This window comes from Scleropages formosus, chromosome 19 (genome assembly GCF_900964775.1).
Source record: "Scleropages formosus chromosome 19, fSclFor1.1, whole genome shotgun sequence".
NCBI lineage: Eukaryota > Metazoa > Chordata > Actinopteri > Osteoglossiformes > Osteoglossidae > Scleropages > Scleropages formosus.
In genome coordinates this window covers 8,890,582-8,913,398 of record NC_041824.1, presented here as the reverse complement: position 1 = coordinate 8,913,398, position 22,817 = coordinate 8,890,582, and the positions used below count along the sequence as shown (strand labels likewise).

Below are 22,817 nucleotides of genomic sequence, written 5' to 3'. Positions count from 1 at the left end.
TTCATCAACAGAATTTTAAAATGCTTCCTGCTATTCTGACCAGAAGGATCAATTTAAATGCGGACAGCAGCTTTCTTTCCCTCTTAATCTGTACATATTTAGTGTGCTTCCAGCACACCCTGCTGAGTAAATTCTTCATTCTGGATACCCTTGCAGGTGACAAGATGCCCAGGAAGGCGCTAACCACTTTTTGCCCTCAGTTGTATCTGGCCTTTTCGTTGGCCAGGGCAAGTCGCCGGATGTTGGCCACACAGCCAGCTGCTGCTTCTTGAAGAACCTCATCACTAGATCCAATCATGCCCAGGAGCAGCTGTTTGAGACACGAGGGAGAAGGAAAACTGAGATGTAACGGGAAGCAGAACACACACTGTGCACAGCTCAATATCCATGACACATTTTTTAACATGTTCTCAAACAGTTATTAATACTCAGAAATAACTGACTAACAGAACACAAGTGTGACCGTGACAATAAACTGTAAACCATATTGCCTTGCCCTGTATGGTTGTGTATCGGCCCTTTGAAAGTGTTATTAAGAACTGACTACTGCTGCAAACATGTGCTTCCTAAATTTTTGTAGGATAAAGGAATGTCTCTAACAGATGGGACCGGCACTGAAACCCTGAACTGGAAACTTATAGCCTTCCAATCTTCAATTGTCAGATTATATTGAAGGCTTACAATATAATTCTTTGAGGTTTTATTGAAGAACTTGTTTTCCATTTTCAAATATGCACTTTTTCAGAATACAGAACATTTATTCATTTAGCTGATGCTTTTTGTCAAGGAAACCTATAACGATTTACCCATTTTTTGAACTGTCAATGTCCTCTAGAAAAACATTAGATGGGATTCAAACCTGTGACCTTCAGATCCACAGGCAGCTGTTCCATCTACTATGCTATCTCCTGCCTCACATAGCAAATGACAGACAGCAGAAAATAATTCTGTCTAAACATACACTGTGGCTATGAAAAAAACAATTCTGACAAATGTGCTGGCAATAACACGGGTTAAAATTTGTTCACCGTGTTAATGTAATTTTAAGCAGCCTATTTTGTACGTGTATGATTTGTTCGATGTTAAAAAATGCACCATCGTATAATGCTTATCTTCTGTACTGCTGGCACTGAGCGCACAACAGCTGACACTTTCAAAGTAAAGCATCAGGCTATTCATTACTTCGCGTTGGTTTAGAGTCTTACACAGACAAACCCAAACTAGTCTGGATGTCCAGTCAATGAGAAATAACAGTCAAGAAATTATAAAAGAATAAATCAAGTGAAGGGGAAAGAGGATGAGGATTCAAGGGGTACCTTGACCACTCCATTTTCATGCATTGTGATGCAGTTGTTAGGATCCTTAGACAGCTGGAAAAGGGCCTCTGCGGTGGCCTGATGGACTGAGGCGTCCGAAGACCTGAGGTAGCCCACCAGCGGAGCCACGGCACCAGCCTCCCCAAAGGACACACGGTTGGTCCCCCACATGCAGCACTGAGCAATGGCTTCAGCCAGGTGGCGGCGCAGCTTGTCATCAGCCTGCTGCAAGTTTTCAAAACCACTGAGAGATCTACTACATGTGACACAGTAAAATAACCCAGCAGAGCAGCAGATACTGATGGGCTCTTTGACCATCACCAGTTCTCAGTCTAGTAATTGCACCAAGTCCACTTTTAGGTTTGAGCACACAGAGCAGTACTGCTTGCTGGCAGGAAAGGCTACTTACTGTGTTTGCCAGTTTCGCCAGCATCGGCACGACCCCGTGGTCCGTTATCACTGCCAGATTCTCTTCGTCTTTGGCTATGTTGGCGATGGCAGCGCAGACGCTTGCCAGGACCTCTTTGTTTGTCGATTTCAGCAAATTAACAATCAACTCCAGTCCGCCAACAAAGGATCGCACCATTTCCCCTGCATCCTGGGGCAAAAACCTTCTCATTAGTTTGTTTCTTAGTCAGCTAAAGAGCAGCAAAGGGATGTGCTCAGCACTGAGCCGTGGATACCTTTTAGTCGCTGGCCTGCGCCATTTCAGAAGGTGTGCCAAGAGAAGAGCTCTGTTTGGGAAGCCCCCAAAGAGACCCCCTCCCAATGCACAGAGGAAGTAGCTTCCTCAGGAATACCAATGACGGGGGTCAGAATGACAGGAGTCTCTAAAGCCACCAGCTGTGAGCATCTGTGAGAATCTCTTTCATGAGCTGGACAGCGACCAGAGATAATCCACGACATAATGGCTCTCTGCATATCACATCAAAAAAATGAAATAAAATTGAAAACACACTACTGAAAGTGCTTATGCAGGCAAGACTTATTCTGTAGGCAGCAGTGGTGAAACACAGAAACATGTAAAACCCCAGGAAGACCCCTAAATTGCACTGATCTGCCCCAGAGCCGTTTACATGAGCAACCAATGAAAAGAATGAAAGTGAAAGCTGGCATCATTGCCTTCTGCTGCTGCACCCAGAGGAACATGTTTCACTGAATGAAGAATAAAGCGAGTGAAGCAAATGCAGGACTTTACCGTGTTACCTCTGACTACTAATGACTGTCCCATTCAGAAGTGACTGTCTCTGATGCAGAACTTGTAGCAAAGGAGGAGTGGACACATGGGTACCCAGCTGTTCTTACAGCATGGCCCTCTTATAAATGCACCCCTGAGCTGCTAACCAGGCCCACATGTGCTCTACGTAAATAACTACTGCACCAAGGAGTATCGGATTCCTGCACCGTATCGGCGGAATGCACCGTTTAGCTCGTGTCACTGCTCTACCCCCAGAGTCATCGCAGCAGCGTGTATTCGAAAGAACTGGCACCATGACTATCAGATAAACACTGTCAAACACTGTTAGCTCGCAATGAGATCCTCCGTCCTCTTTTCCGTATGGTTCGCATACATCATTCCCGCCACCCCGCTCAGCCAGGAAAATCCCTCTTGCAGAGGATCACAAATCTTCATCTTATAACACCTGCCTGAATGTAGAACCCGGTTTAATCCAATATGTTTAATACGCAAACACACGTTTTTCTTTAATCACATTGTATTGAAAATAAACACGTTTCGGGAAATCACATTAATTTTGGAAATAAGCTCAGACCGATTCTGAGAGAAAGACGTTCAGTGATACCGAAATAAGAGCGGCTCTTTTCCGGCGATGGAGTTTGCGTCTCGGTTTACAAAATAAATGTTTCACCTTGAGATGCTGCGTAAAAAAGTGCAGTCTGACATCTCGGCTCAAGTAAACCGTGAGCGTACGGCCCTCGGACGCATTTTTAAAAATAGAGTTTCCAACTGGACACGATGTCAGTCTCGCTCGGACCGATTTCAGACATAACGGAAGGCCTTTTATTAGCACGTTTATGTACATTCCGTGTAAAACTGTTTCCTTCTGGACCCTTGAAACGGCAGATCTGAAAAACACCGAACAATAACGACGATATTCAATTTGATGCAACTAGGAAATTCCGAGTCAGCGTGAGCCAAGCATTACAATATTTTCCATATTAAAATCAACGTTAAAAGGCCACTGCATGTGGTGTAAACATGACAGTCTTGATTACGCTGCACGGATTCCACTTAAATGATACGTATATAAATACGTCACATCGGAATCTAATTTCACCTCAAATTTTCAGACGCTGCAGCTCCTAAATGTGTCTCGGTGTGTCCAGTGTCCTAATTTTACATACCTTTGCATTTTTGATGCAGGGACAGACTGCCCATGCGGCATTGGCTTGAACATCTGGATTTGGATTTTTTAACAGGGACCAGAGGAGACGAACTCCATCCAAGTTGTCGATTATTCTGTAACACAGAGAGCAGCAGAAGGATTTCATCTCAGGGCACGTTCGATCTGCCGTTTCCACGTCCGCACGCAGAGCGATAGTATTGACTCGCACCGATGTTGTCCGTCGACAAAGGGCTAAACAAAATAATAGCCAGTGCAGGGCAGCTTTCACCTACAGTTTACTTATCTTTACTAGTATAAGCTTATTGATCGGGTCCACCATTGTGACGGGGCTTAAATAAAAAGTCACCAAATGAACATCGGTGACGATTTAACGCTCCATGAAGCTTCATGCAGTATTGTGTCACGGTCATGCGTGTTTGAAAAGCCCATTAAAGGTTTAAACGGACACAGCGCAGCTCCTTTCACTGGGCAGTGGCACTCATTTCCAAGTCAAACAGTTCAAGAAACAGGCCTCCCAATATTTCACTTTCTCCAGACGAAGTTTACTCAAGCACAGGCCATATTTCATGCTACATACATGAGTGTAGTTAGTGCTGTAGTGAAGGGCCAGAAAGCTAAATTATGCCGCAGCGCATCCGTTGTCTGGTATAAATAACATGTAACGTGTTTCCCATGTGTGCGCTCAATCAGCCAGCCCAACTTCGGAGCGTCGTCGTAAGACTCTCTAATCAAAGGATCTCCGTGGCCAACAACAAATAGTGTCTGGTCAGAGGCATCTCTGCACCATCTGTCACCCATTTGTACATAAATCTGTCCGGGATTTCACTACATCACGGTAAAATCCATGTGATGCTTCCACTCGATCACAGCGATGAACCTAAGAAAGCGTCAAATCCGGGCAGTTCTCTTCAAATGAACAGATATGAACTATAGTAGAAAGATCAAGCAGAACAATAAGAAACATAGAATATACATTTTTGCGACAAATATTGGATTGTACTTTCAGTAAAGTTCTAGCAAAGGAAATTACATCAAAAGTGACATCAAAGGAAATGTAACCTTATTCAATGTACAAAATGCACCCACTTGTGGAGTTACATTTAGCGGTATAAAATATGTCATCTGTAGACTATCAGTGCAATATATAAGAAAATAAAAGCAGTGATCTGGTTTAACCCAGAAACACACAATTTGTAGTAAATACTGAGTACTATGAGCATCCCTGTGCTGAGTGCCTTCAAGTGTTGTGCACACAAAAAGTGCAGGAGCTCAGCACAAGAAACAGTAGGAACGGACGCAGTTTCATATGCAGCATGTAGTTTTCTGGTAAAGTAAACCAGATGGGAGTGAATCTGTCAGCTACTTGAAGAATGGCTGCTTGGCTTGTGGTTCCTTTGCACCAACCAGAAGCTGTTATGTAGACGGTTTCATAATACTGCTCTTCCTATGTAAACAAAGCCTTGTTCATATATACGGAGGAAGCGGAAGAAAAAAATACGAAAAGGGAGGAAAAAATAGAGAAAAATATCATTTTACACTGAGAGAAAATGGTCAGTTTGTGAGAACTGAGAGTCTGGAGGAAAAGTGAAACGCAGCCATGAGTGAGACATCTGACCGAGGCTCCTCCACATGGCAGAGGGATGTTGCTATGCTTGAGTCGTTCTTGAGTCGTTCTGCTCGGTAAATTTCAGAAACAGCTCTGAGCAGATGGGTTTCAGGCAGGAAACAGTTAGATATGAACCATGTTAATTGCTCAGTGAACTACTGTACACTATTGTCAAGATATCTGACAACAAATTAGTTTAGCCCAAACTCTGCAAAATGCAACAGTAGTGGGCATAATGAGTGTTGCCAAAAGTATAAAAGTAAAAGATTTAAACAAAAAAATAAATATAGTGTCCCTGAGTCAAAAAGGACATATTTCTTTCGTTTCAGGTATTCATTTTCATTGACTGCTAATTACTATGGACTATCATAATAAAACCTGAAACTGAAGCCCTTGATTTAATCTAGCTGACCAATAAATTCATTTTTTCATTCTCTTATAGTAATTTTTAACGATAGGAACAATAGAAGTATAAAACTGCATTATTAAAATCAATATTTTTAGCAGGTGGGTGTTGACAGCAGAACAGCACGATATCAATGAAAATGACTATGAGAAGGACGTGTTCACCATTCAGGCCCATTCTAATCCCAACACTCCAGTTCAGGCCTTTCAGTCGAGCAAAGAAGAACATGGAACTCACGCCATGTTCTCCAAGTCCACGGCACAGGCCCCCACGGCTCGAGTGACGTTGACCAGCAGCGCCGGGTTGATCCCCGTCAGGAGACCGACCAGCGGCTGGATGCCACCGCACTTCCTGACGGTGGCCCGGTTGGGTGGGTTCCGCGCACATTCACCAAGGGCCCCCACCACGTTGATGAGCACCTCCTCAGGTTGGTCTGTCAACAGCCCCACCAGCATCTCCAGGGCGTTGTACTCCTGAAACCTGGGGAGAAGGCGCAGCGCATCTTCAGAGATCCACTCTGAACTGGGTAAAGGACAGGTATCACAGAGGAAGCTACACGCTGTAGGATATATGCAGTAAGATATATGCGAAACACAACAGAACACCATGATCTGTAGCAGTGAGTGACCGTGCGCTACCGTGGTTTTACCTCACTTCCCCGCACCTACGGCTGGACGTAACAGTTCAGGCCGACAGCAGATAAAGGGACAAAATGTGACGTGAAGGGACACGCTGTGGTTTCAGAAAGCCTCAACTAACCCCTTATGTACGTTGAAAGCTACAGTATGTGGCTCTTTTTATTCACGGTTACGGTTTCTGGCAATAATGCTGTTATTGTAGAACGTGTCCAAGGTCATTCGGTTTTGGTCGCAGTTCAACGAAACATTTTCTTGCACATAAAACAGTAAATGAAGAGGGAAGCTGCCAACATTGTTGCTGAACAACATACAGAGAACAATGCAGTGCATGAGCTGCTACTGAACTGTTATCTGCACTAGAGCACAACTGTATGGTAAAACGTCATGCCATGTACTACATGCAACTAAAAGTAAACTTCCAGGTTTTTAATTCTGATAGTATTATATACATTGCAAAACTATAAACGTAATACAATCGCATCACAAGGTTACAGAACCAAAGAGAGACACCCATATTTTTATACGCTTCCTTTCTCTCCACTACTAATTATATTTTATTAAGTCCCACTTACTAAATGCATATTATATATTTAGACACCATTTGGAATGTTAAAAAATATATATATATTAGGTACACAGAACCAATTCCAGACTAATTATAGAAATTTTATGAAGATGACAAACAGAGCTCTTCCAAACAGATATACATATATAAATACAATAAACCACAGCTGGTTGTACACCCATTAAAGAGAATATCATGCAAACAAATACAAAGAACATATCAGCATAATATGCAGTAATGAACCCAACATCCTTCCATCGGTTTCATACATTCCTCACAGTTTCTTGAGGGTTAAGGGAATGGAGGAGTTCATTTTTATAACAATGTTTATATTTCAAAGGAAAACCACATCTGTATCATGTTAGGCGCTCTGTTTTAGACACCTCAGTAATAATTTTGAAGTGGACACAATAATTAGTAAAGTAAAATTTACTCATTTAAAAAAAATTACTGTTACTTCTGAAGTTCATCAAATCATGGAATATGTTTAAGTAGCGTGAACAAGAAAGTTAGAATGATTTCTTTTATAGGAATGCTGTGAGGTGAGAAGCTACAACAGTGGTGGGCAAACTACGGCCCGCGGGCCACATACGGCTCGTTGGGCTGTTTATTCCGGCCCGTCGAGCATTTACAAAATTTTCCTAAAGACCACATTCATTTTGCCTTTTTCCTACAATACCCTGCGTTTTAGTTGATTCCACTAGATGGCGCTGTTCAGCAACAACACTGTTCCCACTGAAATTGAATACAAGTTTTCTTTACTTTTTAGGTAATGGGTTTCACATGTAATTTATATTAGTTCATCCTCCCATCTGCTACTGGCCCGGCCCGTCTGTCAAATTTTAAAACCCAGTGTGGCCAAACCCAGTGTGAGTCAAAAAGTTTGCCCATCCCTGGTCACGTACAGTCATTGCTGAACATGCACTAAATGCTGAGTAGTGTATGAGTCGATATCGCTGATGAAATTTAATGACTTAATCCATACTTTTCAACGTTCTCCAAGCTAATGGAACATTTCCAGATGGCTCCAGTAGCAGCGGCCAGGAGCTGCTTGTTCTCAGATACCTTCAGAAGACCAACAAGCGGCTGAAGTCCTTCATACTGCCGCACAAAGTCACGCGTTTTTTTATCCTCTGCACACTGAATAAAAAAACATTGAAACGTTAGGACATTTGTAATCAGTTTCAGTCTAGATGGAAAACATGGAAAAATAAAAACACTTAATAGCTGAAACTCATTGTAAAAGTCAAAGCGAAGAGACTCACCTTAAAGATGGCACTGGCACAGTGCATTTGAAGCTCATGGTTACCAGAATTGAGATTTTTGACCAGATCTTCAATCAGTCCCTCAGCTTGAATGGCGATCCTGTAACTTTTCTAGAAAAAAAACCCACTTCCTTTATGCATGAGTCTGCACTAACGGAGAGAACCAGCGATCGCTTTGGTACCACCACGCATCAGCGCGAGAACATTTCACGAACCCTTTAGTAGGATAAAACAACATGGTCATCTGTACGTCAAATCCTGTTTATAGAAGAAAGTGGAAATGAAGGAAATCATTCACCTCAGAGGCACATTCCTGCAATGTGCCCACCACAGGGATCAGCATGTTTTCATGAGGGGATTTGAGGAGACGTGCAAGCAGCGGGATGCCGCCCGCTCTGCGGATGGCCTCCTTGTTCCTGGTGCTCCTGCTGCAGCTCCAGAGCGCCAGGGCCCCACAACGCGCCACCTCAATGTCTTTCTCCTGCTGCTCTGACAGAGCTGCTGAGTCTGGGACACAGTGCAGGAGCTCAACCTTGGAGGCATAACAGATTGAGGCATGATTAACATCTATTAATTACAATTAATAATTAACAAAATTAGGTAGCATTCAGAGCTATTTACATTTCACATGGTCATTCTTTAAACACTCTTTTCTCCATCTGGGAATTTCTACTTAAACAATCTCGGAGAGCAATAAACGTGCTTACATGGTATACAATATGACGACGAAGAGTTCTCAGTTACTGTAATCACATGTCATCCCTCTCTGCTAAGCTACTCTTACAATATCATTTAGTAAATTAAATATCAGTCAAAGACACAGGCATCCCTCGATTCACAAAATGTGTGTGCGTTTCATTGTATTCTGCATCGCATTTCTTGAAGGCACCACATTGTTAGCAGCAATTCTGGTATGTAAAATAAATACCTTGGATACCAAGTTTAGGAATACGTACGTAACATTGCAATTTTAATTACAGCCTGCGCTAAATAAACAAGTCAAATGAAGATACTTAGTTGCATTCTCTCTGACTTAGATGAAGCTGTTTTTTGTGTAATGAGTCTGAAAACGTAAATATAATAAATTAGTCAAATCTCAAAAGTACAGCAACAGCATGTCGACAAACAAAAGAATGCGATTTCATGATTTTCCTCTACTTACGAGTCTCTTAATTCCACCGTGCTGCCTCACTGTCCTTCTCGCCCTTCGAAACTTTGCCACATTGGCAACGGTCTCCGCAGCAAGACTTTTGAGATCCTTGTCTGAAGAGTCCAATATCTCCACCATAGTCTGTAGGCCGCCGAGGTCGGCGATCGCTCTCCGGATCTGTGAGTTACTACTGATTTCCTTCAGGATTTTCAGCGAGCCAATCTAATAGCAAGAGAAAGTATTTGGGGACAACTGGTAGTGCAGTGGTTGGAGCTGCTGCCTTTGGACCCAAAGGTGACAGATTCGATTCCCACCTCCAGCTGTATTACCAGGGTACTTACTCTATGTTGCTCCAGTATAATTACCCCGCTGCATAAATGGGTAAATGATTGTAAGTAGCTTAACATTGTAAGTTGCTTTGGACAAAAGTGTCAGTTAAATGTATTTACTTTTCATATCCATTCAGCTTTTTAAGTATTATTTTTCTAGGTCTATTAAGGCACAGCAATGCAGACCTGGAGAAGTGGTTAATGACAGAGTTAGTCCGTGAAGGACTACGGCATCAATGTAAACATATGGTAAAATGATTGAAAACCATAATTTAGGCAAAAACATATCAGACACCCAAGGAAGATAGAGTAATTTAGCAATACATGCACAATACAAATGTACAAACACAGGCACCCAGGTTCTTTGGCGGGGCTACTCACTTTGCATTTGATTTCTTCTGTATCCAGCAAGTTAATGAGAACTTCAAGGCCACCTACATCCCGGATGGCCAACTGGCAGGACTCCTGTGCTAAATTAAAGTCCCTCATTGAGCACAGAGCAATTACTGTGGCTGTCTGGTTGCCTCCCTGAAATAATAATTCCAAGCATGAATTAATGAAATAGTTGGCAAACACAAAGTTAAGGGACATTCCGAAACAAAAAGAGAAGACTTCACTTTACAATCCCCCACAGATAACGGTCCACAATAAAAAATTTGATATATGTGCATTTGACTCAAGGTCCCCCCCACCATTACATGGGCCACTTTTATTAATACATTTTTTTATTGATCTATTAGAGCCAACAACTGAAACTCCAGCTAGCAAGTTTTATTAAAAGGTAAAACAGTGATGCTGTTCAGATAAAACAGAAAGAGCACACCAGGCTGACTTCACTGTAAAAGGAATTTTTGGCTGTGTGGGTTAGGGGGAGATGGTTGGGTATGGTCGGGTATGGTCGGGTATGGTCACTTCCTTCGCTATTAATTCACCCCATAGTGAATCCCTTATACAATAATTTGCATGAAGTAGTTCACCTGGAAAAAAACAACAGAGATCTATCCAAACATGAAGACTGCAAACAGATACTACGACAATTACAACAAGTTCTATAAAAACAAGTCCAACAAAACAAACTGAAGAAACAAGACAAATTTATTAAATATATGTCAGGGCAACAGGCCATCAGAAATGGAACCTTAGTATTATTATTAGGTTGTACTGGATTTGTGCAATTATTAGGCTGTTCTTAAAAGGAGTAGCTAAAAAAAAAAAAAAAATTATGAATCTGTTTGCGATGTGGCAGCACCTGAAAAGAGCCATTGAAAAAACGATGAAAAGCTGCAAAGGAACAGTTGTGCATGGAGAGGCAGGCCAAAAATTTGTTCACGGTGATGTGACACTTTAGTTAACTACAGAGAACATTTAATTGCTGTCATTGCAGCTAAAGGTGACATAACTGGTTATTGCAATCACTTTTTCCACACTTATGATTGTACATTTCATTACCGTCCATAAAAACATTGCTAGTGTCATTTTCTATACAGCTAGAACTGACAAAAAGATCAAACTTAAACAGTATTTTTAAAAATACAGAAAACTGGAAAGGATGCAAATACTTTTTCAGTAGCAGTAGATGTGTTTTCGTATATGAACAAACAGCAGTTTTAAAATATCCAGAGGTTAACTGCTTTGAAAGACAGTAAAATGTTTAAATGCTTAAATAAAAAGCACTTTATACCTTGTTCGCGATTGCTTTATCTTTTTACAAGTTTGTTACGTTATGTATTCAGAATCCAGAAAATTTGTAAAGACAGATGACAGAACAATTGAAGCAACCTTTTTAGGAAGTTTTTATTTGCACAATACAGTAAATAATTCTGACAACTTGACGCATTCACAGGCTGAGAAAATTACCACAATTACCTTTAAATACTTGACAATCTTCTGGATCTGCCAGTACTCGGAGGGAAGGTCGGTGAGGCTCTCAGGCCGGTGCTCCGGCTGTTCCTCATCCTCCTCACTCCCGCTGGAGCTCTCGCTGACATCTTCTGTTTCAGGCCCACTTCCATGAATCTTAGACCTCCGAGAAGACAAATTTCAATTAACATCTATAGGAAACTATGACCTTTCAGTCCTGCTGGTAGTGAAAGTAATAGAGAAGTTGAAAGATGTAATCACACACAATCTCACACACACACACACACACACACGTCTGAAACTGCTTGTCCCACGCGGGGGAGCCGGAGCCCAACCCAGCAACACAGGGCGTAGGGCTGGAGGGGGAGGGGACACACCCAGGACGGGACGGCAGTCCATCGCAGAGCATCCCAAGCAAGACTTGAACCCCAAACCCACCGGAGAGCAGAACCCGGTCAAACCCACTGCACCCCCCCTTGAAAGATGTAATGAAATACTATATTTACATTTACATTCATTTATTTAGGAGACACTTTTCTCCAAAGCAACATACAACTCTTCAGAAAAATACAAAAAATTAAGGAGAGCTCTTGATGCAGACATGTGATTTTTGAATGCAATTTGTCACATACCAACCAAGCAGGGTCATGGTGCCGGAGTCTAACCCGGCAACACAGGGCGCAAGGCCGTGGGGGAGAGGACACACCTAGGACGGGACGCCACTCCATCACAAGGCACCCCAAAGCAGGGCTCGAACCCAAGACCCGCCACGCAGCAGGCACCAGCCAAGCCCGCTGCGCCTGCCCACCTCATATAAAGCAGTGTACACTATATGAGTAGCTGCAGATGGTGTTTTTTTTTTTAATCTTTATTAAACAGATACTATAGTACATGTTTACTGAGCACGTAGGAGATTAGGGGAGAAGTTAGTTAGGAAGATGAGACCTTTCATGAATTTTGAGAGATTCGGCAACCTGATGGACACAGGGATGGACATTCCGCTACATCGGAATCAAAAACCTTTGTGCTTTTAATTTTGGAGCTCTTGTGTGCGGAAGCAACAAGCAGCAACCTGGCTAAACTATAGCGAATAATCAAATTTTTTAGATATTGGAGAACAGATCCATTGATTTTGCAGACCTAGAATTTGTCGGTGGCATGGTGGCACAGCGAGTAGCATTGCTGTGTCATAGTGCCTGGCTGGTGCGAGAGGATGTGGGTTTGATCCCTGCTTAATCTGTGTGGTTTGCATTTTCTCCGTATGTCTGCGTGTTTCCTCCCCTGGTCCAAAGACATGCTGTTCAGGTTCACCCAAAGCGTGTGAGTGACAGAGAGAGTGTGCTCCACTGATGTATGGATGAGTGACCCTGTGCAAGTGGTGTATCTAGCAGTGTAAGTCACCACGGTGAATAAGGTACACAGAGTTCATTGGAAATCACTTTGGACAAAAGCATCTGCTAAATAAATAAATGTAAATATATCTTCATGTGGATGTTGCAATGAGTTTCAGACTGTACTTTATATGAGCTGCCCTTCAACTTCTTGAAACTGTAAGGAATTTATCACATGCAAAAGAAAAATGAAGTCACTGCCTATTTAAACACACCTGCTGACATAACATATTGACGTTAGGACCCTAACATTTTTTTGCACACGTTAGATATAAAACACGCATTCAAGTGACAGTGAAAAAGGATTTTAAAGCCAGCTGGGCTATATATGAGTCAGTAAAGAAAACAGTACTTTGCAGAGTAACAAAAAAGTAGCAAAACAGTATATTTTACAGAAACTAAAGTTGGCACACAAGCACATGGGGCCACAGGGAAGCTATGGCACCATACAGAGATGACATTTTTTTTGAAAAAAATGAAATTTCACATACAGTGTAGATGAGGGTTTCAAACTCATTTCATACCGGACAGCTGCAGTGCATCGGTTAGAGCTACTGCCTTTGGACTCAAAGGTCACAGGTTTGATTCTGTCCTCTGGCTGTAGTACCCCTGAGCAAGGTATGTACCCTAAATTACTCCAGTAAAAATTACCCAGCTGTATAAATGGGTAAATAATTGTAACCTGAACATTCTAAGTCACTTTGGAGAAAAACGTCAGCAAAATGAATAAATGTAAGTACTGTGGGCTAGTAGTGCACATCATTTTTCTATAACAAGAAAGACTAGCATGGTAGGAAAGTGCTACTCATAGGTATTGGAAATTATTAAAACCATATTCACCTACAGTCCTCTAGTACAGCGTACGCAGTACGTTGGCGCAATATCGTTCCTTTGTTAGCCTGGGGAAGTGGAGGTCCCATAGGAGATCATTTATATTTGCTCAAATACTGTCATTATTTTATTTAAAAATACTTCTGTTACTCATTCATGCAGCTGGATATTTTGCTGCTGCAGTGAACTTGGTAACCTACAGGTTGCAGACAAGTGTGTCCTTAACTGCTACACTTCCAGCTGCCAAATTGACCATCCCTGGGTGTGTGTACCCATCATCCGTGGCAAGAAGCTCCCAGCAGCCCCACTTGTACCGCATGTGAACCAGTCATACTGGTGAATTGTGTAACATGGCCACACTGCACCTGCCTTACACCACTCCAGCAACTTTAACGGTATCCATATAAACCGGTAATTGACAATTAAGAGAAAAGCTACAATTCTGTCGAAAACCCTACTTATGTAGAACAGATATAAGTAAATATATTTCAGAAGAATGGCTGCTGGGCTTGTGATTATAAATAAAGTCATCACTCCAAAATGAACAATAAAATATACAATAGCATATCTAGTCTCGAGAATATCCCTGGAAGCATAACTGCTCGCAACAGTCACATACTCAGACCCCAACCCTGATGGCAATTCAGTCACTTTTGGGTAATGAACACCATAAGTATTTTCTCAATAAGCAAAGAATTTTAAAGAAAAATCCAGGGAACTTACAATTTTTGTGAAGAATGACATCCATGTAAAGAAGACGTGGAGAAAAGTGCCTTTTTCTTGCTCTCTTCCACTAAAGAGCTTCCTTTTGCTTTAGAGCTTGGCTCATTTGCTCCATCTTTACCTTTCTTAGTCATCTTCCTTACTGAAATGAAAGCAAACATTAAATCTTAAGCACAAGTGAATCATTTTTCAGCTTTTTACCTTAATAAAAACAGAATGCCATTTAACGGAAAAGCAAATGAATCCCAGTGCACTCACCATTGTATTATTAAATAAAAGTTGCAGTAGCTGTAAAACCTTTCCTGTCTAAATGTGAGACTGATATTCAGAAACCAAACATGTTTAAATCCAACGGGTGGTTAATCAAAAGCACTTGTGCCGACTAAATGGTAGGTGGTGCTAAGTTGCTGTTGTTGTTGTTGTCATGGAAGCGGTTCTTTGACCACTATGTTGTTGTTGTCATGGACACCACCTGGAAGCTCTTCGGCTGCCGTGCTAGTGTCAGATTCACTACCAAGCTACTTGCTGACCATCATGCTGTCAAGAAATTTACTGGCAGTGTCCATGAAGACAAAAACAACCTCTGTGGAGAAAGAGAGAAAAAAAAAAAAAAGGGAAAAAAAATTTTATGTTTTCATTGCAGAAAAAACAAACCAAGAAGGCCAAAAAACTCTTTTGTGGTTGCATCAGTAGAGGGTCTGGTTCCATCTACCATGCTTAATAAACCTCTCATGCAACAATATTCAAACAATATTAAAATTCCTTCACCGCATATTTCTCCTGACAAACTGGCTGCAGGTCAGATGCCTTATTGTACAGCAGCAGTGGCAGGCACATCTGCATAGAGCAGTTTATGCTCCATTTTAAATATGAGTATGCAATACTGTGAATACATTTAGATACAAAAGGAAAGTTCCCCATTTTAGATAATCGGTGAGAATCTTATAAGTGACTGAATTACTGCACTGTTAGAGAGAAATTTTCACAACGCGACTCCTACGCAGCTGTCCAATCTCCACCTGCTATGCGCACATATGACCACGAGAGGCCGCCAAAGACGACAATATTAGGACACCCCCGACACGCCTGTAGCTCATCAGTCTATAGGACACCAACTTTGGTTCAGTGGTTTTGGAATCTTGTCTGATCCGCACACTTAGTTTTGACTAAGCCATCATTTCTTCTCATCTTGAAAATCATGTCCCTTGATTCTTCTTCCCATCCATGTTTTAATCTTCAGGTTTCCGTTTTTCACCTGTGCACTATAAATTGTGAAGTTGCAAACCCTACATCTACAGACCGCGCGCTCTGAATAATAAATCAAATTACTGGGCACACACCAGGCAATGTGCCTGAAGGCTCAACCAGGAGACTTGCAGCTCCCGATTGAACAATCCTGGCATAATATGTAGCATTGTTTCAGTACAGTCAGTAATGGCAGAACGATTCCCCAACCCAGTGCCACCTTCCTTAAGCTTTAATGCTTCCCAGAAGGATGACAATTTTAAAACGCATCATTCAGTACATTTTTAAACTCACTCAGATTGATGACACTGTATATCAGGAAAGTGATTTTGTTTTAATAACTTCCGAAGTGCATCAGAAACTGCCAAGCCCCTGTGACGCGTTTCTGCTTGGCATGTCGCTGTCTGGACCCTCACATGCTGGATTAACAGAAGAATTGTTTGAAAAATGAATACATCAGATGGGCTCAGGCATTGCCATTAGTGGAACCTCATCCTAACAGGATATCGGTCTTCCTGATCCGAGATGAAAATTCAACTTTAAATCGAATCCTAAAAGCGTGAGCATGGTACATGCCTTAAATTGCTATGGTAAATACTAACCAGCTGTAAGAGGAGGTAGATAATTGGAAGTAACTTAGTACAAGTCACTTTTGAGAAAAGAATCACCTAAAGAAAAGTACACATTCCTGAAACCTCCCAGTGTTGCCGCACTAAGGTTGCTCTGAACTTCACACAAGTGGAAGTGAGTCTCCCTTCTACCTGTGAAAATCGGCTCTGCTCCCATCAAATTATCATTGTGGAAAGAAATACTAAAAGCGACACGAGCTGGAAAACTCTTACATGAATCCTCTACACTTCTCAGCTGAAATGTGGAGAGGTCCATCATCATGCCTGAAGTCTGTATCGGTCTTTTGACCATCGTTTCCTTAGCTGTGGCTTAAGTGAGGCACTGCAGTTGGGTTTTCAACCACTTGCAACACGAGCTCCAGCATGAAGATCTTCACACACTGGAAGAATCCTGAACCCACCCAAAAAAAAAAAGTAGGAAACAAAATGTATTAAGCAATTGTGATGAGAAATATTTGTAGGGGATATTTACATTTATTCGTTTGTAGCACGCGGAGGCTGCACAGGGAGCGGGCGGAGACAGAGGAAAAGCAGCCACAGCCGGGGCTGATTTCACTCCCCATTTCTTCCCCGGTGCCCAGCAGTAGAGAGAAGAGACCGAGGACAACGAGGCAAATCCGAACCTGATCCCCGAGATGATGCCCGTGTCCCGACCGACCCGGCTGCCCCCCGACCAGCACGAAGCTTCTCCCCACCTGTTCCCTGGTCCCCCTTTCCCGTCTCCTTCCTTCTCCCATCTAAGGGCAAATAAAAGCCCACAGCAACGGGCGACTGCATCTCCTGTCTCCTGCTTCGTCTCTTACATCATTTGATGAAGATGTTGGTGCAATACATATTCAGATGAAAAGTGCTGCTCATTGCTCTGACAACGAACGTGTAGCATTTTCACCAGTTTGGTGACAGTGTGAGAATAGGACACCACATATGCAGCGGATTATATTTTGTATTCAACAAAAAGGCGGTCAGCAACTTGCTTGCAACAGTGGTTTCCAAAGAGGCCACCAGGTGATTTGTTGACTACAAAAGAGGATTAATACACACCTGGATATGCAAGATATGCAAATTTAGAGGAACATTAAATTATGTACATGCATTACTAGTCAATTTTCCCTGCATATAGTGATGTATAAAAAATGTAAATGGCTCTCCACCCAGAAAGGTCAATGAATGATTTGCATACAAGAAAGTTTTGGACAGGTGACTTTCACCCTGCACGGGAGAGAAGGACCTTTCTTCAGCATTCTCAACACATCAAAAAAGAAAGAAAAAAAAATCTAGGCAGACACACAATAATGCCAATCACAGTTTAATCAAGTAAAATACAGTATAAAAGAAAAATAAAAATACAGAAACTGGCCAGGCAGTATATTAAGTGGAAACATCTCTTATGCACCAGTGGGGAGGGGGGGGCAGGGGGTTTGAGGGACTCAAACAGAATAAATAGTTGTGGGTTAACCTTTAACACATTGGCAGTAATAGCCCTTTGTGATTTATGGTACAGGTACATAACATGATCGGAGGTGCTGAGAGACACTTAAGGCTTAAGGTGTATCACAGAATTTGCTGCAGTGAACCACTAGTGAACGGAAAGAGCTGCTCGCATAACCATGTGAAGGATCATGTTTCACCTTCACCATATTTACACCAGGAGGAAACAGATTTACATACCCGATACACATTCCGCGAGTCATATAGAAACATACCTAAATCCTCATACCATTTCTCATCCCCAAACTGTCCTCAATACACTACATGTAATCCATACATAGTTTCTGCCACACACACACACACACACACACACACACACACACACACACACACACACAGGTTCGTATTTCTATCATTGTGAGGACTGTGATAAATTGCTGACAAAGTGAGGGCCAGGGTTTCTGAATGTTTTATGAAACAGTGTCAAGAGGCTTTTTACCTCTAGGGGTCTCCAAGGTGAAGCTTGCAACTTCAAATTAGCACATTTCTGACAAAAATAGTCTATGTAGTGGACCATCAAAGTGAGGACCATGTGGTTGCTATGTGAAAAGTGAGGTCCGCCAAAAAATCACACACACGATAAAATGCTAATGCTAACATTTAATTTATGCAACAAGCCCAACCAGAGAAAATGAAGTAACACTCAGGAATTCCACTTTCAAAACAACTCAAAACAACTATGCAGAGCAAGTTTTATAATATTTCAAGACAAACTAAAATACCATAGTACCAAAAAAAATACTCTTTACTGAATCGCAATGGATTTCCTAATATGGTTAAATGATTTTTGAGAACAAGTCAAGCCATAAATTAAAATTTCTACTTTTTTTTTTTTTAAGTAAACATGTCAAAATTATGCCATCAACTATTTTACTTTGTCTTCCTAAGCTTTTTCCTTGAGCAGCCTGTATTGACATCACAACTCAGACTCTCTGCACCTTCGCTATCCTTGCGTTTTTGACTGATTATCTTCTCTGTTGAGACTGAAATTCTGGTTTTTCCCTTTACTGCTGTGGTCCCAAATAAGGGTGTTCCTCTGCCTTTTTTAATGGACTGAATTTGGTTGTAGACAAAATTTTTTACATCTTTCCAGGTTCTGTGGCTAAGTGCTGGTTCAGCTTGGATACAAGCATCACATTCACTCTTCCCTGGCACTCTCATAACAGAAATAAATTTGCTCAGGTGTTTTTTAACTGCAGCCTGCTCCTCATTTGTCCACGGCCTTTTTGTCACCTTCCGTCGTTCTGAAAAACCAAAATAAAATCTTTGTTCTATTCATAATATTATAACAGTCCTAATAACAGTGACTGCTGCGACTTATATGCAATGGCCTGTGTACTTTTAAAAATTTCAGTCCAGTGACATTTAGTACACATTTCATTTTAGAGAAAAAAATGCATTAAAATTTCTCAGCATAAAATATGGTATCTGCTTATTGTTATCTAGTATACATTGGTGGCATTATACAAAGTGAAGTCTGTTGTGCAGATATTACCTAATATCAAAATGCTTAATTTTGCTTATTTATTCAGCATTTACAGTGCCAAAAAAGCCAACCTGTCTCTCTGCTTTGGCTGGAGGATTGTACTTTTTGGGTACTCGGTACATGAGAATCCTCCTCAATCACCTGACCTTCTGTGTCTTAACATAGAACACACACACAGACATAAAATATATTTTTTCCTAGGAGATCAAAAAGCTGGTAAAAACGGCATTACTTTACATTTGTTTACATATGTTTTTTGCATTCAAGGAGGCTATTATTATTACCTGACTGATGCGTGGACTGGACATTATTTAAATGAACATCAAAACAAACCTGTCTCCTTTTGTAATCCAGACTCTAATGGTCTAGTCTCATCATCACTGTCACTATCTTCTGCAGAGAGAAATTAATTTCAAAACAAAGTACACAAGGGAAGTAATAAAATAGCCACTTCTTAATGTAAAATGATCAAACTTTATGGTTAGTGTTTTTAAATATTGTCCAACACTGTAGAGCTACACTCGACGACTGTATTTTGATTAATACGTTTAAAACATTATTGAGTCAGTAGCAAGCACTTGTCTAGGATCTACAGAATAAGATTAGTTTTTAATCAAATAATTTTTGTAAACCTGTAGATCTGCAAGGTGCTTGACTATAATAGATTCTTACTCTACATTCTAGGAAAGAGATAGAAATGTGACTTGGATAACTGATCAAAACAAAGACAGATTAAGAGTATTACACTTTTGTTTACATTTGCATATTATGAAAACTATTATAGCATTTCAAATACTATTCTTATGCATTACCTTCAGCTGAAAGATTAATTTCATCCAAAGACTTTCCTTTGTATGTGGCAGCATCTTTCTCCATCACTAACAGTAATTTACTCATTTTGGCAAGCTGCAGGGTGTTCTCTTGAAGTCTGTAAAAATCTCTATGAACTCTGATATCATGTCCCATAAATCTAGCAACTTGCTCTAGCTCATTTTCTTTGAGGTTCATTATCTGACATAATGTTCCTACATGTTTTCTTAGTTTGGTGGAGGTTAGATATTCAGGATGCTTTGCCCCACTGATGTGACTGAACTTCCGTAGGCAGTCAGAACCTCTGATGTGGCTCAGAGCTTCCACTCTGGCAAAAACATAAGGATTGGCCTGTGGAACTCCTACATCTTCTCTTGTCTTCCTTAAAACTTCCAAAGATGACACCATCTGTTCTGTTAGTAGCACAGGCACCTTTCTGCCTCTTTTCCCCCTGATTTCTATTCTCGTTAATTTATCGCAAAGCGTCTGTTCCAGTTTTGTAAGGCTGTTATACACATCTGCGTTTACTGGGGCAGTGCTTCGAGTTTCATACACTTCCAGAAGCATTTTGGCAGCTTCTCCTTCTCTTCTCCGATTAAAGAGTATGACTTCAGCCAGTAATGTCTCACATAAGCTCCTCCAGGCTGATGGACTAGGGTTCTTTTCTAGTTCCTGCTTTGCATTTTCTTCAGTCTTCTGAAGAAATTTCTGGAGTTTACAGACATCTTCTGTAAGAGGGATGACATCTGGCTTGTTCCACTTATTCTGATGAAGAGAGGACAGGGCATGGCTAGATATATAAGACCTCCATTGTGCATCGTGAAGCTTAATAAAACTCTTTGCCCTTTCTTCTGTTTCTTTGTCTTCTCCCATTAAAGCTTCACCGACTGCAATCTCAGCACACTTCTTCAGGGAGTATCCAATTTTGAGAGCCAAAGATGGTGTTGCAAACTTGTTTTTACCAGCATTAAACCCACTCACTTTCTTGACACCATCAATGACAAGTCTGAATCTTGATGGCACGATTAAGTCCTGAAGTGTTTTTACACTACTATCAAGTTGCCCTACTGCCATGACTAACCTTCCAAGTTCTCGCATTTTTTGAGCAATGTATGCATGCTGTGTGTTGTCATGACCATGCTTTATATAAAGCATATTCCCATATTTACATATTAATTTATCACTTTTCACATGCATAGAAATTTCATCACATTGCATCTTAAGTAATATTACTTTGCACTCTCCAACATCCTCATCAGGTAAAGGAACAAGATGCATGGATGCTGCTTGTACTCGCTTTCTTATACAAGACTTAGACTCTACCCTAAGTCTGCAAGAGCCTTCATGCCTCCAAAGGTCCTTCTTCAAGAAAAAACCAAGACAGTGCTGACAGGGAAGATAATCACTTGCAGATGTACTAGTTGAAGGTTGTTTCCAAGTGACAAGTTCACCACAACCCTCTTTGAGAACTTTAAGGTTATGATAATAGTCCCCCTTGCTGCGAAGTTTTTCAAGCAATTTCTTTCTAGGGTTTGAACCTTTGTTAAAGCTCAAAGCATGTGCCACTTCTACCTCTGTTGAGTGCCATCGTTCGAGGTGACGAGCCATTTTTGTGTTTGGTTTATGACAATAAACACAATAGTGTTTTTTGTCCCATTTCCGCTTGCCTTCCAATGTCTTGTTCGTTTGTTTTACAGTTATTGATTTTTTACTAAAGTGTCCGACTGTAGGCGGCTGAGAGTTCAGAGTAGTTTGGTCACAATCAAAACATTCTGATGAGGAGTCAGACTTACTGTTAGATGGTTGATATTCTGACCCGCTAGAGACTGACTCTTCAAATTCTTCCGCAAAATTATCATCTGCACCCTGCTCTGACGTCTCCCTGCTCTCTGATGGATTTTCACGTGAGACTTCATCTAAATTACTAGCAACTCCACGTTCCATTTTAGATTTTGATTTTTTCTGATTCAGATTCAGATTTTTTTCTGACATTGACCTAAAGTAACAAACACATCTGTAAGCATTTGGACTGATAATGAATACATATACTGTAAAAGGGATAGATAAGTTTTAAAACAAATTTTTTTTATCATCTGGCTTATTGACAAGTATCAAGAATGTCAAATTTTGATATCAAAACAGGAATTTCTAAAATAATTTAATTACTGATATGAAAACACATTTAAAATAATTTAAAATACCTGGAAATACAATCTGAAATTCTATCTAATATTCATCTTTTAACCTTAAACTCCCAGCTCTCTGGTAGAGGACCCAAGATTGAGGAAGACACATTTACATTACATTTATTCACTTAGCAGAAACTTTTGTCCAAAGCAACTTACAATGGATACTATGTAGTGTTACTAGCCCACACACCTTATCCACCATGGTAACTTACACTGCTAGATACACTACTTACAATGTGTCATTCATCCAAACATCAGTGGAACACACTCTCTCTCTGTGTCACTCACACACTATGGGTGAACCATGTCTTTGGACTGTGGGAGGAAACTGGAGCACCCAGAGGAAACATGCAAACTCCACACAGACTGAGTGGGGATCAAACCCATGTCCTCTCACACCACACAGCCACAGCAGTGCTACTCACTGTACCACCATGTCACCCACATCTCACCAGCATGATGAGAAGGGAGTTCTTATAAATATATTACATTACTCTGGCCAGCACACGTGAACACATTTAGTT

General features: G+C 41.1%; 1 protein-coding gene across 1 annotated transcript; it reads right to left on the bottom strand.

The window, feature by feature from the left end:
* Positions 1-30: 30 nt before the first annotated feature.
* odad2 (outer dynein arm docking complex subunit 2) lies at positions 31-14,776 on the bottom strand. The gene is made up of 13 exons (XM_029246374.1): positions 14,705-14,776; positions 14,447-14,588; positions 11,508-11,664; positions 10,023-10,169; positions 9,325-9,534; positions 8,461-8,694; positions 8,163-8,273; positions 7,883-8,037; positions 5,932-6,174; positions 3,681-3,795; positions 1,726-1,914; positions 1,317-1,541; positions 31-310 (listed from the first exon to the last, which is right to left on the bottom strand). The coding sequence occupies exons 2-13, from the start codon at positions 14,578-14,580 to the stop codon at positions 197-199; spliced, it is 2,034 nt and encodes a 677-aa protein (XP_029102207.1). The 5' UTR covers positions 14,581-14,588; positions 14,705-14,776; the 3' UTR covers positions 31-196.
* Positions 14,777-22,817: the final 8,041 nt, after the last annotated feature.

Excerpts from the sequence above, each read along its gene's own strand:
- odad2 (XM_029246374.1), bottom strand. The coding sequence starts at position 14,580 with ATGACTAAGAAAGGTAAAGATGGAGCAAATGAGCCAAGCTCTAAAGCA. Across the intron at positions 8,274-8,460 it reads TGCAGGAATGTGCCTCTGAG|AAAAGTTACAGGATCGCCAT; the intron begins GTGAATGATTTC and ends TTTTTTTTCTAG. Across the intron at positions 6,175-7,882 it reads AGCTTGGAGAACGTTGAAAA|GTTTCAGGAGTACAACGCCC; the intron begins GTATGGATTAAG and ends CCTTCTCCCCAG.